General features: G+C 37.7%; 1 protein-coding gene across 1 annotated transcript in view; it reads left to right on the top strand.

Moving 5' to 3' along the window:
- Positions 1–14,313, top strand: part of Ppp1r42 (protein phosphatase 1, regulatory subunit 42) — a 43,180-nt gene extending 28,867 nt beyond the window's left edge. The window contains exons 7-8 of the mRNA XM_013034474.1: positions 7,539–7,698; positions 14,202–14,313. Coding sequence (XP_012889928.1) covers positions 7,539–7,698; positions 14,202–14,313 — 272 coding nt within the window. The remainder of the gene's footprint in view (positions 1–7,538; positions 7,699–14,201) is intronic.
- Positions 14,314–15,208: the final 895 nt, after the last annotated feature.

Genomic DNA, 15,208 nt, shown 5'->3' with positions numbered 1-15,208 from the left:
ATATATATATAGAAAAATATATACATAAAATGAAAATAGAACATTACTCAGCCTTTTGGTAAAGAAATATGTCATTGAATATGAATCAGGATAAATCTTCAGCACTTTAGGCTGAGTGATATATCAGTTACCAAAAAGCAAATGATTTATATTCAGGTTGCTAAGGTATGTTGAAATGGATACTAAGCAGTAATTCCTCTAGAAAAAAAATCTATAGATATATTTTACAACATTGCATTTGAAGCCAACAATAATGTTATTGATACTGAAGATGTAAAGACATTAGGGCTGCTATTAAGTGTTTTCTCTAAACATTTCTAAAACTCATCCATGATTGGCTCTGGTGGCTCACATCTTTAATCCTGACTACTCAGGAGGCTAAGATCTGAGGATCATGGTTCAGAGACACTTGTAATGGGAGAGACTGTCTGTAATGAGCAAGCAAAAGTGCTAAAGTAGAGGTTTGCTTCAATGATAGATCACCATCCCTAAGACAAAAAGCAAAGGCCTACCAGTGAGACAAAGAGGAGGAGGAAAGGAGGAGGATGAGAAAGAGAAGAAATGGAGAAGGGGAAAGGAGAAGGGAGATTTGATGGAATGGAAGGAGCAGGAGGGGGAACAGGAAGAGGAGCAGTATGTGATGGTGGAAGGAAAGGGAGTAGTAGGAAGAAGAGGTGGACTAGAGGAAACGGGGATGATGATGGTGGTAGTGGTGATGCAGCGCAACAGACAATAAAACGAAAATCAAAAATAGCAAACTAATTTTAAAACTAGATTAAGGACTGCACTTACCATTTCTCTAAAGAAATAGAAATGACAAAAGTGTACAAGCAATGTAATTAAGTCTTCAGGAAATGTGAATCAAACATATGCGATCAAATCATACCTCCCAGCATGGCTATTGTTTAAAAAAAGGAAAACAGTTTGATAAGAAAATGGATAATATGGAACCCTTATCTACTGTCAATGTAAATACAAAATAGCTTAACTAGTTTAAAAACTCTGGGGGGGCGGGGGTAATAGGAGTAGCATATGATTCCACAGTGTCAATCCTGATTAGTATTCAGAAAGAGAAAAAGATCAAGATTGCCAAGAAATATTGGCACTATTATGTTCACTAAAGCTCACAGGCTGGGAAGGTGGCTCAGTGGTAGAGCGCTTGCCTTGCATGCCTGAGGCCCTGAGTTCGATTCCTCAGCACCACATAAGCAAAAAAAAAGCTGGAAATGGCACTGTGGTTCAAGTGGTAGAGTGCTAGCCTTGAGCTGAAGAGCTGAGGGACAGTGCCCAGGCCCAGAGTTCAGGCCCCACGACCAGACCCAAAAAATAAAAAAATAAAAATAAAGCTCTCTTCACAATAGCCAAGATATACAAATAGCTAAAGTGTTCACAGAGAGACAAGTACATAAAAATGTAGTATACAGTCAAAACATTATTCAGCCTTTTGATAAAGAAATGTTGCATTGAGTAACAATAAGGATCAACCTTCAGCACATTATGCTGAGTAATATCTAAGACACAGAGAAACAAATGGTTTATGATTCTGTTTGCTTAAGTTATCTAGAAATGATTTACTAAACAGCTATATTCCACAGGTGAAATATGAAAATGCCTAGAGATACATTTATATAATACATTTATAACAATGTATTTGAAGTCAACAATAACATTATGGATACTCAAGATATTGTAAAGGCATAAGGGCTCTTATTAAGTACTCTTTCTAAATTTCTAAAACTCATCCAAGATGGGTGCTGGTGACTCACATCTTTAATCCAAACTACTCAGGAGGCTGAGATTTGAGGATCGTGGCTCAATGCCACCTGAAGCAACAGACCATAAGCCTCCAATTAACAAGCAAAATTGCTGAAGTAGAGGTTTGGCTCCATAATAGAGCACCATCCCTAGGCCAAAAGCTAAAGGCTAGCAGTGTGACAAAGTGGACAAGGAGAAGAGAAGGAAGAGGAGAAAGACAAAAAAAGTGGAAAAGGAGTAGAAGAAAGATGAGGAGGGAGGCGTGGCCATGAGGAAGATGTGATGGAGCAGGAGGAGGAGGAGGGTAGGATAAGGTGGAAGAAGAGGAAAAGGAGGAGGAGGAGGTGGTGGTCCAACTCAACAACAACAACAAAAACCAAACCTGATTTTTAAAATGTACTAAGGATTAGAGTTAGCATTTCTCCAAAGAAACAGAAATGGCAAAAGAATACAAGCAATGTAATTCAGTCACCAGGAAATGTGAATCAAAACTATAAGGATATCAAATCATACCTGCCAACATGACTATTATTAAAAAATAAAATGAAAAGGAACACAGTTTGATAAGAATATGGAGAAAATGGAATCCCCATCTATTGTTAATAGTAATGCAAAATAATGATACCATTATGAAACACTCTATGGAGCTTCCTTGGGAAAAAAAAAAAGAACATGACTACCATAGGATTCCCCAAGGTCAATTTGGAGTATTAGTCAGAAAAATGAAATCAAGATTGCCAAGAGACATTGGCACACTTACATTCACTAAAGATCTATTTCACAATATAGATATTTAGATCTAATGTCCACAGAGAGGTAAGTAGATACAGAAAATGGAGAATATATACATAAAATATTACTCAGCCTTTTGCATTGAGAAACAGTAAGAATCAACTTTCACTGATATGGCAGACAAAAACAAATGGATTATGATTGCACTTGGTAAAGTATTGTGAAATTAGATATTAATCAAGCATTCATCTAGCTTCATTCAGCAAAGCCAGAAAAAGTCTAGAAATACGTTTTCCAATATTGTATTTAAAGCCAACAGTAATGTTCTAGATACTGAAAATATTGTAAAGGCAGTAGGGCACTTATTATGTGTTCTTTTTAAAACTTTCTAAAACTAATCCAAGATGAGCTCTGGTGAATCACATCTTTAATCCTGACTACTCACGAGGCAAGGTCTATGGATTGTAGTTCACAGCCACCTGAAGCAGGAGAGACAAGTCTCCAATGAACAAGCAAGGTATGTTGAGGTATGGCTCAATGAAACTATATCTGCCCTAAGTGAAACACTAAGAGGTAGCAGTATGCTAAAGAGGAGGAGGAGGAAGAGGAGGAGGAAAGGAGGAGAAAGACGAAGAAGTGGACAAGGAGGAGGATGAACATGAGGAGAAGGAGGTGGTCCAACTAAAGAACAAACAACCAACAAAAATGCCAAATATTTTTAAATGGAGTAACAATAGCAATTTCCATTTCTCCAAAGAAAAAGAAAAGACAGAATTGTACAAGAAATAAAATTATGTTGTCAGGAAATGTGAAAGAAACTATAATGAGATAGAATCACACTTGCCAAGATGGCTATAACTAAAGAAAAAAAAACATATTTTGATAAAAAGATTATGGAACCCCTATCTACTGTCAATAGTAATGCAAAATATTGCTACCATAGGACATAGGTTGTGGAAGTTCCTCAAAAATAAAATGAGCAATATAATGACCATATGATCCTACAATGTCAATTCTGAGTATTATTTAGGAAAAATGAAGATTTCCAAGAAACACTGAAACACTTACCCAACGTTCTCAAACAGTGTAAATGTCCACAGAGCAGTAAGGAGATTTAGAAAATGAAGAAGATATATAAAATGAAGCAGAATATTACTCAGCTTTTTGCACTGAGTAATAAGAATCAACCTGAATGATGTCAGTCACCAAAAAACAAATGGTTTATGATTTTACTTGCAATGAGTTATTACTCAAGCATTCTTCTAGCTTCCTCAGTGAAGCTAGAAAAGTCTAGAGATACATGTTACAACAATGTATTTGAAGTCAACAATAATGTTCTGGACACTGAAATGTAAAGAGACAGTAGGGCTCTTATTATATGTTCCTTCCTTCCTTCCTTCCTTCCTTCCTTTTTTCCTTCCTTCCTTCCTTCCTTTTTTCCTTCCTTCCTTCCTTCCTTCCTTCCTTTTTTCCTTCCTTCCTTCCTTTTTTCCTTCCTTCTTCCCTTTCTTTCTTCCTTTTCTTTTTCTTTTTCTTTCTTTCTTTCTTTTTTGTGGGTCATGGGGCTTGAACTCTGGGCCTGGGCGCTGTCCCTCAGCTCTTCAGCTCGAGGCTAGCACTCTATTACTTGAGCCACAGCACCACTTCCAGTTTTTTGAGTGGCTAATTGGAGATAAGGTCTCACGGACTTTCCTGTCCAGTCTGGCTTTGAACTGTGATCCTCAGATCTCAGCCTCCTGAGTAGCTAGGATTACAGGCGTGAGCCACCAGCACCCAGCTTTACATGTTCTTTCTAAAAAATTTTCTAAAAATCACCAAACATGGGCTCTGGTGGCTCACATTTTTAATCCTGACTACTCATAAGAGGCTGAGATCTGATGATCATAGTTTATAGCCACCTGAAGCAGGAGACTATAAAGTCACCAGTGAACAAGCAAAAATGTTGAAGTGGAGGTTTGACTGTATTATAGAGCACCAGCCCTAAGCCAAAAAGGTTAAGGGCTAACAATGAGGCAATGAGAAGGAGAAAGACAAAGAAGTATACAAGGAGGAGGAGGAGCATGAAAAAAAAAGGAGTATGAAAAAAAGGTGGGAAGTGGCTGTGGGGGTGGAGGAGGCAGCGGAGGATGTGGTGGTTGTCCAACTCAACAACAAAAAACAACAAACATAAATCCCAACCTTACTTTAAAAATGGACTAAAGATTGGAATTACCATTTGTCCAAAGAAATAGAAATGAGAAAATTGTACAAGCAATGTAATTAAGTCATCAGGAAATATGAATCAAAACTATAAGGAAATCAAATCATACCTGCCAAGATGGCTATTATTTTTTAAAAAGGTTAGTATGACTAACATATGATCCCAAAATGCCTGAAATTTGGGCCTGGGCACTGTCCCTCAGCTCTTCAGCTCAAGGCTAGCATTCTACCACTTGAGCCACAGCGCCACTTCTGCCTTTTTCTGCTTATGTGGTACGGAGGAATTGAAGCCAGGGCCTCATGCATGCAAGGCAAGCACTGGGCCACCTTCCCAGCCCATGAAGCCCTAGGTTTGATTCCTCAGTACCACATAAACAGAAGAAGCTGGAAGTGGTGGCATAGTTCAAGTGGTAGAGTTTCAAGGACAGCACTTAGGCCCTGAGTTCAAGCCCCACAACAAACAGAAAAATTACAAGGACAAGGAGACCTACTGCTTTTCAGGGTTTGTTTTTTGTTTTTTGTTCTTTGCCAGTCCTAGAGCCTGAACTCAGGGAGTGAGCACTACATCCCTGAGTTTCTTTTGCCCAAGGCTAGCATTCTACCACTTGAGCCACAGTGCCACTTCTAATTGTGGTTGATTGAAGATAAAAGTCTCAGAGGGACTTTTCTGCCCCAGCTGGCTTTGAAGTGCGATCCTCAGATCTCAACCTCCTGAGAAGCTAGAATTACAGGTATGTGTCACTGGTGCCTGGCTCTCCTTGTAATTTTTAAAACAGTATACAAAATGTGAGCTGGTGACTCACAACTTTATTCTTAACTACTACTCAGGAGGCTGCAATTCACGGATCATGATTCAAAGCCAGGTGGACCATGAGAGTCTATAAGACTCCAATTAACAAGCAGAAATGCTGAAAGTGGAGGTTTTGCTCAAGTGATAGACCACCAGCCCTATGCAAAAGACCTAAGAGATAGATAGCATCCTAGTGAGGAGGAAATGGAGTAGGAGAAGGAGGAAGGAAGAGGAGAAAGAGGAGGAGAAGGAGAAAACAGAAGGGAAAAGAAGATCAAGAGGCTATGGAGGAAGAGGTGGAGAGGAAGTGGAAGATGAGGGGGAGGTGGTAGAGAAGGAGGAAGAGCAGGAACAGAAGGAGATGGAGGAGAAGGTACAATGCAGAAAAAAAACCCTACTAACATAATTTTAAAAGTGGACTAAGGATTTGAGTTAATATTTTTCTAAAGACATAGAAATGGCCAATATGTACATGCTATTATCAAGTCATCTGGAAATGTGAATCAAAACCATGAAGAGCTTCACATTCTACCTTCCAAGATGGCTATAATTTTTTAAAAAAGAAAAGAAGCGGGCTGGGATGTAGCTCAGTGGCAAAGCGCTTGCCTAGCAAGCGCAACATCCTGGGTTCGATCCCCAGTACCAAAAAAGAAAAAGACAAAAGAAAAGAAAAGAAGCAACAAGGTTTGCTAAGACAATGGAACCCCTATCTACTGTCCATGAGAATGCAAAATAATGCAATAATTATGACAAACTCTATGGTGGTTCCTAAAAAAAAAAAAGAAACAACATGTGACTCCCATATGATCCTGAAGTCTCAATTCTGAGTATTGTTCAGAAAAAGATGAATTCAAGATTGCCAAGAAACATTGACATACCTATGTTCGCTAAAGCACCTACTCACAATAGCCAAGATATGGAAACAATCTATATCTCCACAGAAAGATAGACTGATAAAGAGACGTACTGTATAGATAAAATGAAACACGGCATTGACCACTGAATTGTAGACTTAAGGACATTAAGACTCTATTGCTTTGAAATTACCTTCAGTGTGGAGGGAAGTTAGCAAAATCTACTGTTGGAAAAGGATGATTTTTAGAATGAATGGGAAATAAGAATATATCATGAAATAATTTCAAAAATTTACAAGGTGTATTCAAATATATTTTCAAATAGATTCAAATGGATACTATGTTGAAAATAGAATTTAAGCTCAGTTAAAACTTTCAGTGAAGGCTAACTGCAGTAGAAAATCATCTGTCCATTTCTCAAGAATACTTATTCTTCCTTGATCAGTTATGAATCCTTTTCCCCCTCCCTGCACATTTGCCATCCTCTTTTAAACGAAGTGTTGCTCTTGGGCTTAAAATAAGTGGTACACATGGATACATGTGTGTGATGTTCACCACATTTATCCATATGTATACAGGTAAAGAGCATACTGTATGGTTTGGTTATGTAAAGGATGTTTTATTATTTATGAAGACAAAAGTAAATACATAAATTAAAAGCTACAGGATAAAAAATTTTTTAAACCTGTAGTTAAACACTTGAAAAAATGAACTCAAAACAGCAAAATTCAAGGCAGTTAATATTTGTATTAGTGTTGGCCTGCCCATTTTGTCTATTATAGTGTTTTCTCTTGGATATTTTGTAACCAATGTTACTGTAAATTCATTAAGCTTTTTTTTTTTTTTTTTGGGTCAATCGTGGGGCTTGAACTCTGGGCCTGAGTGCTGACCCTGAGCTCTTCAGCTCAAGGCTAGTAGCTAGCACTCTACCACTTGAGCCACAGCACTACTTCCAGTTTTCTGGTGGTTAATTGGAGATCAGAGTTTCATGGACATTCCTGCTCGGTCTGGCTTTGAACTATGATCCTCAGATCTCAGCCTCTTGAGTAGCTAGGATTACAGGCGTGAGCCACTGGCACCCAGCTAAGCTTTATAAATTCTATTTCATAAAATGTAATCTTAAGATGACTTAAACGGCTATGTATGTCTTTTTAAAAACATTTTATTAGTTTCAAAACAAGATGTTCTTCATTCTTTCTATGCTACAGGCAACTTTGAAACAATGCATCACATAGTTCCTGTTTATTACCCACATGTGGGTAAGCCAAAATTAGTCTTTTTCTCTGACATACAGAACTACCTTGCAAATAGAAATGCATCTTCTGAAAGTTCTCTAGAAGATAACTCTACAACTGCTGAAGATATGGGGTAGGTTCCTTCAAATATTCATATGGTTTATCGTTTTTAAAGAGATGAGAACTATCGCCAGTAGTAAGAGAGGCCCTCCATTTGTCTTCTAGTTCTCTGTTCTCAGGCCTCCTCAGCCAAACACACACACACACACACACACACACACACACACACACACACACACACACACACACACACACACACACAGTTCACTGTTGGTTATCCCAGATAGCTTGTTCAGGAACGGTTTGGGGTTACAGACTAGATATACTCCCTGAGGTAGGAGAGATGACTTAGGAAAGTACCAGAAAAAAAGATGTATGAATGATCAGAGATGTTTTATTTTTTTCTTTTGCCACATTAGGGTTTGAAATCATGTCCTCTTGCTTTCTAGGCAGTGTTTTTGTTTTTTTTTTTGCTTTAGTAGTTTTTCAGATAGCTATAGATTACCAGGAAGAGACTCAGACTTGTGAGTCTGGAATACACTTAATTGGGTCTTGCCTCTTATTCATTCACAATAAAATGAGAGATATATGGGAATATGCTTTACTGCTTATCTACAACATACATTATCTTTATTATTCAAACCATACCCAATTTGTCCACAGAACTCCTGATAGTTTCTGGAAGATTTATACTTGGTATCTATTCCACAACAGTGTTCTTAATGTCTTTTTTCTTTGAGAAGTACTACTTCTATTTCATAAGGTGGAAAACAAAACAATAAATAATATGCACAGGTTTAGAAAACAAAGTGGGTGAATTCTAGCTGAGTGCTAGTGGCTCATATCTATAATCCTAGCTACTCAGGAGGCTAAGATCTGAAGATTATCATTCCAAGCCAGCCCAGACAGAAAGTGTGGGACTCTAATCTCCAGTTAACCAGCAAAAAGCTGGAAGTAGAGGTGTGGCTCAAATGGTAGAACATCAGCCTTGAGCAAAAAAAAATGCAGAGCATGAGTCCCTGAGTCCAAGGCTCAGTACACACACACACACACACACACACACACACACAAAGTTGGTGAATTCTGTATATTGCTGCACACACTGAAGTAGATCAGTAGTGGCCCACACACATTCTATATTCCTGAGGAAAGCTGAGATCACCAGGACCAGACTGATGAAACAGCAAATCAAGCATTTAATCCTCACTTGCCTAACTAGGAACATTAAATACCTTAGATGCAATAAATTCTTCTACACTGAAAAGGTAAGCTATCTAAATGGAGCCAGGACAATGAGGGTTTCTTTGAGAAGTCAGTGAGTATGTTCAATTTTGAGTTTTCAGCTTTATCCTCTGAAAAGTATTACATAAGTGTTTTCTTTCAAATGTCTATTATTTCCTTAGGTAGCATTTTCACTTCAGGCATGCCAAATTATTGTTTTAGTATCCCCAAAGATTTACATCTTACTACATGCTTCTAATAAAAGGTTATATTTCTATTTTTAGTACACTACTAAATGCATTATGGAATTTCATCCAGCTCTTGATAAAGATTTCTTTCAGGGTGTGCATATTTTTAACATTTTAGTAATTTAACATAAAGCTAAAAGATGAGAATAAAGCTGAAAGGTCATGAAATTATTAAACACCAAATACCCAGCTGGAATAGAGCTTAGAGTTACAGTACTTACCAGCCATATGCAAGGTCCTGGGTTTGGTCCTCAGCTGTGGAAAAAATAAAGTAAAATAAATAATTTTTTAAAAACAGAGAATCAGATTTTAGTGTCTAGAAAATTGACAGAAGCAGCCCCTTCTGTTGGCTTTAAGGGAAAGAATGAACTGGCATAAGCTGAAGCATATGTACATATGTACAGTCTGTATTGAACACTCAAGGCTAGGAGACTGCACAGCTTAGACTGTCCAATCCAAAATCTCAAAGTATGTGTTCCCCCTCACAGCTGGCCTATGTCCTCTGAGGAACACAGTGAGGCAACATCTGTCGAGAGACAGAGAGTGTTTTCCACTTCTTTCACAAACGCATGCAGTCTGTGCTCGTGTGTATTTACACAAGCCTGCTTTCCCTACAGGGAGGAAAAAGTCAGATTCCTTGACGTTGTTTCTGACCCTCAAACTGAACTTGATACTATCAATGTACAGTTTAATTAAAGATTAGGTCAAACTACTTTTTATTTAAAGCTGCTTTTGAACAAATTCCTTCACTGTTCAATTAAAAATAATACATGGTATTAAACAAAAGTACATATTATTGCTTTTTTCTGTATTTGTCACAGTAAATACTTCTGACAGGTGTTTCCTCTCTTCAAAAACATTAAGAGATGCTTGAGCCATAGTAATCTGAAAATGGACATTAAATGCATTTATATACTGTGTATAAAGATCCACTGAGAATACTGAACAACACTTCACAGTGAAAAAAGCAAATTGTTAATTTATTACTTATCTATCTCTAAAACCCATACAATGTTGATAGAGTGGATCCATCTCTTGTTAATATAAAAATAACTTGCTAGCTGGGTTAAGTGCTTTTGGTTTCTATACCTGTAAGGAATGTGAATCTCTGGGACTCATAATTCAAAGAAAGTATATTTTATATAAGGTATATACTATATAAGTATTTCTAAAATACCTAGTATATCTTGCTAAATATGGAAGCATTAGGTTTCTTTACATTAAAAATTGAACTTTAATAGTTCAAATAACTTCCTTTGACCAGTGCTATGATGGAACAGTAATAACAAAAGATTTATGAGTTTTAAAAATAAGTTTTAAAACTCAGATAATATTTTTAGTCACAAACTATAGGATGTTTTTAAACTCACTTGCAAAGCTCAAAAATAACTTTATATTATTTTTGTTTTGTAAAACCTTAGTTTATTTAATTTCATAAGGAAAATAAACAATATGTACCAGTAATGTAGGAATGGTGTTAACATTTGACTTTAGAAAATAAGATGCCTACTTCATCCCTAAAAAAAAAAATAGAAGTAAGCAACATAAAAGTATTTTTAGTTATCTTATAGATATTGTGCAATAAAGCTGAAGTAGAATGTTTTGCAAATGCATTAAAAGTGGATAAAATCTTACATTTGTAAAATAATATATTGTGCTGGTACAAAAACATTTTAAATTGTATTTTGAGAAAACCTCCCTCCAAAAAGTTTTTAGTTTGAACAGATTACACTAGTTTTTGTGATTTCTGTTCTCAATCAATGGCTTGATTGTGAACAGGAGTTGAACAAGACATAATTCTAAAGAACTCTATTAGCTTTTATCTTTTTAACATACTTACACCCTTTAGTAAAACAACACTATGGACAACAGTGCTGTTTACAGATAGGAAATGAGGCTTGGAGAAGCACAGGCAGAGGAACCCACCTCTCAAGCACTCCACTAAGAATTGTGAAACATGTTCTCACACGAACAGGTATACGAGGTAGGGGAAGGCGACGAAGGTGAAGTTGGCAGAGCATAACCAGCTAAAGGCAACTGCGGATACATGGCTCCAGAATGGTGGGGGTAGTACACATGAATTTAAGAAACAGGACTAGCTGGCAAGCAGGATATCTAGGTTGTAAAAATATATTCAAAATATATTTAGTATATTCAAAATATATTAAAGAATGAAAAGAACACAGACATTAGTAGTTACTAGCTATGATTAATGGAACAATTAGAACTTTCATTCACTTCTAAGGGAAATGAAAAAATAAAATAGCCACTAATAGCTTTATGTATTCTTACAAAGTAAAGCATACATGTGCCCATATCTAGCAGTCCCACTTTTCCTAGGTAATTTTTCCAATTGAAATGAAAAGTTAAGTTTAGAAAACCTGTGCCTGAATATTTATAATGGTTTATATGTAATTAAAAACTGAAAAGAACCAGGCATCAGTGGCTCCTATCAGAGGCTGAGATCTAAGGATTTTGATGCAAAGATAGCGTAGGCAGAAAAGTCTGTGAGACTCTTAATCTGCAATTAACCAGAAAAATACCTTGAAGTGAAGCCAGGCACTGTTGGCTCATACTTGTAATTCTAGCGGCACAGGAGGCTGAGATATGACAATTCTGGTTCAAAGCCAGTCCTGGTAGCAAAGTATGTGAAACTCTCACCGCTAATTAACCACCAAAAAAGTTGGAAGTGATGCTATGGTTCTAGTAGTAGAACACTAGCCTAGAGCACAAAAGCTCAGGGACAGTACCCAGGCCCTTAGTTCAAGCCCTAGGACCAGGAAACAAAAAAGTCAGAAGTGAACCTGTGGCTCAAGTGGTAAAGTGCTAGCCTTGAATGAAAAAGCTAAAGAGCACTCTAGCCCTCAGTTCAAGTCCCAGTAGCAAAACAACAACCGGGAAAAAAAAAAAAAGCCAACCCACAAAGTGAAAAATAAACCAAAAGTATCTCACCTGGGGATAAACAATCTATTGTATAGATGCATATTACTAGGCAATGAAAAGGCATGAACCATTGACACAATAATATGGATATGTCTCATAGGCATTATGCTAGTGATAGAACTAGAGTTAAAGGCTACATACCGTATATTATATACATATATATATATACATATATGTGTATGAGATTCTGACAACTAATGTAGAGAAGACAGAGTAGTAGTTCCCAGGAACTGGAAGCAGGAAAATGGTTAACTACAAAGAGTGAGTACAAAGGAATTTGGAGGAGATACTGTGTGTCTTCATTGTGGTGGTAACAGCACTACAGAGGCTCATCAAAACCTGTCCAGCTATGCACTCAAAAAGGTAAATATAACTATGTATATTATACCTTAAATAGTGAAGGAAATAGTGGAATGGTGAAGAAAAGCTGCAATTGCTACATTGGATAAAACATTTTTTATAAAATATAACTATATAATTATATACATATAAACAAAACCTTTTTATTATACATGATTTTCACTATATTTTGCATTATAAAGACATTTTTAAAGGCATTTTAAAACTTCAGCTTGGGGCTTTAATGTGGGGCTTTATACTTGCTAGGTGCCCTCTTGACTGAGCTACATCTCCAGCTCTTTTTTTACTCTAGTTATTTTGTGTGTGTGCCAAAACTGGAGCTTGAACTCAGGGACTCATGATCTTGTGTGGCTTTTTTACTCAAGGCTGGTGCTCTACCACTTGAACTATCCTTCTAGCTTTTCCACTGGTTAGGTAGAGATGAGTCTCTTAGACTTTTCTGCAGTCTTCAAACAATGATCCTTTCAGCCTTTGGCCTCCTAAGTTAGCTAGGATTTCAGGTGTGAGCCACCAGTGCCCAGCTTGCTCTAGTTATTTTTGAGATAGGATTTTGTTTTTTGTCCAAACCAGTCATAGCTAGGAATGACAGGTTTGCACTATAATGTCCAGCATTTTCTGTTGGTCTTAGGAGCTTTTTGCCCAGGATGGACTCAAACTGAGATCTAATCTCAGTTTCCAGAGTAGCAAGGATTACAAGTGTGGCCACTGTGCCCAGCTTTTAAAGACAACCTTAACAAATTATTACAATGACAAATATAGGGGGAAAAGACAAATTATAAGGGTTGAGGGGAAAATGGGGAGAACAAAGGAAGGCGTGACATTGACCAGGAGGCAATGTACTCATGACCTGACTTCTGGAATTGTAACCCATTTGTACAACTATTTAATCAACAACAACAATAATAAAAGAATATGGGGACTGGAGGTGTGGCTTATGTGGTAGAGAACCTGCCTAGCAAGCATAGTAGTACTCCCAAAGGAAAAAAAAAAAGAGTAATTCTAAGACCAATACAACACCCAATAAAATAAAATCTGTATCACTCTAAAGTCATCCATACTTTTTTGAAGACTAGCCAACTAAGAATATTTTGATAGGGAAACAGTAATTTAGACTGCTAATATGGAGTCAAATTATTTAAGATGATACAAAATTCTTTGCAAAGTATAAAACACAAATATTAAGTAGGTCAGTATGACAAACAGTGCTAACGTTATGATCAATCTGCTTCATTTAAACACTGCTTCAGCCATTTACTAGCTGCTATGTGAACAAAATTGCCTAATTACCTAATTGCCGTGAGCTTTATTTTCTCAACTGTAAAATGCAAAGTCCTCAGTTTTAGTAAAAATTAAGTGAGAAAACCCTCTAAAGCATTTGGTACACGTAAAGTTATAAATAAGTGCCATCCATTACTAATTACTGATGTAATCATGGAGATACTATTTTCAAAATGTGTCTTTAAACTGCAAATAGTGGTTTGTTTCAGGAGCTAGGACCACTTAGATTTGCTGGGTGCTTTAGGGAGACTGTTGCACAGAGTGGCAAAAGATAGGACAAAAGAAGCTGGTTGGCAGCACGGGACACTCAGTTGACTGCTGGAGGTGAAGAGCCTTGTTATCTCTTTCCACCCTACCCGCAGAAACGCCTAGGGGACGTGCCAAGGGTGCAAGATGGAGGGAGCTAATCAAGCCTTGACCGTAGTTACTGTGTCCCAGATTCTATTTGCTACTCTTGGGGGGGGAGAGGATACTTTCATTTTTAAAACAATTAAACACTATTTCCATTTTCTCCATATAAATACAGGAATCTCTCTTTGAAGGAATCTGAAAAGTTGCTAACAAATAATGATATACATGAACCTCACCTTCTCCAAAACCCAAAAGTAAATGAAAATGTGTTTGTGGAAAAGGAGTAATATCATCCTCAAGTGGTCCGATTTCCTCACTGTACGGAACTGAGCAACATCTTTTGAAGGGTCTGTGGTTAAACGGTGTCTCAGTATATGAGTTAAGTTCTTGTTTGATTTGCTTCTTTGTAGAACCGGAGGCTTTGCTTTCCACATGCAAATTCAACGATCTGTGTTTATCACTCTTTGCACACAATTTACTGGGAAAATAAAGATTTGCTTTCTTAAGTCCTTTTTGAACAAAGGAATTTGGGTGTACTTTTTTCCCCCCTAAGGTACTAATCTAGTTACAGAATGGCAACTGGGATGGAAGCCTGGAGATGGCTCTGATTCACTAAATATAATTTGTGCCTGAACTGTACTGTTCTAGTATGACAAGTGACACTATTATGCTCTACTTTCCAATTTGGAAAGACAGAAAGCTATTGGAAGGTATACAAAAAACATATACAAGAGTCGCTTCTTCCGTGACATTATAACTTTGGTATTGTTTTGACCCCCAAACAGAAGAGCCTCTATCCCCCTTTTCACATTGTTTGGAGAATGTCCTCATTACTTTGCTAGAAACTTGTTCTGCCCCTAATAAGTCACCTTAGACGGAGGCAGATCCCGGACGGACAGCAGCGATGCAGGTTTGGGGTTCACTCCTATCGCTCGGACTCTCCCCGCTCGGACTCTCCCCGCACCCTGCAAGCTACGCTCCCGCGCAGAACCAGCGAACGAAACGAAAGCGGGGTAGCCCGGGGAACACCAGGGCCAGCGGCCGGGGTCTGTCACCAGAGAGGGACGGCCTCCATCCCTTGCTGCGCGAAGATGTCCTAGCGTGCCACAGAGGAGTCTTCGTGGGCTCGGAGCGGGAGCGCGGTGGGCAACAGTCCCCTCACCTTGCGGGACAAGCAAACGG

Source organism: Dipodomys ordii, unplaced genomic scaffold, assembly GCF_000151885.1.
Source record: "Dipodomys ordii isolate 6190 unplaced genomic scaffold, Dord_2.0 Scaffold190, whole genome shotgun sequence".
Taxonomy (NCBI): Eukaryota; Metazoa; Chordata; class Mammalia; order Rodentia; family Heteromyidae; genus Dipodomys; species Dipodomys ordii.
Note: the sequence above shows the minus strand (reverse complement) of the source record. Positions and strands in the feature narration are given on the sequence as shown.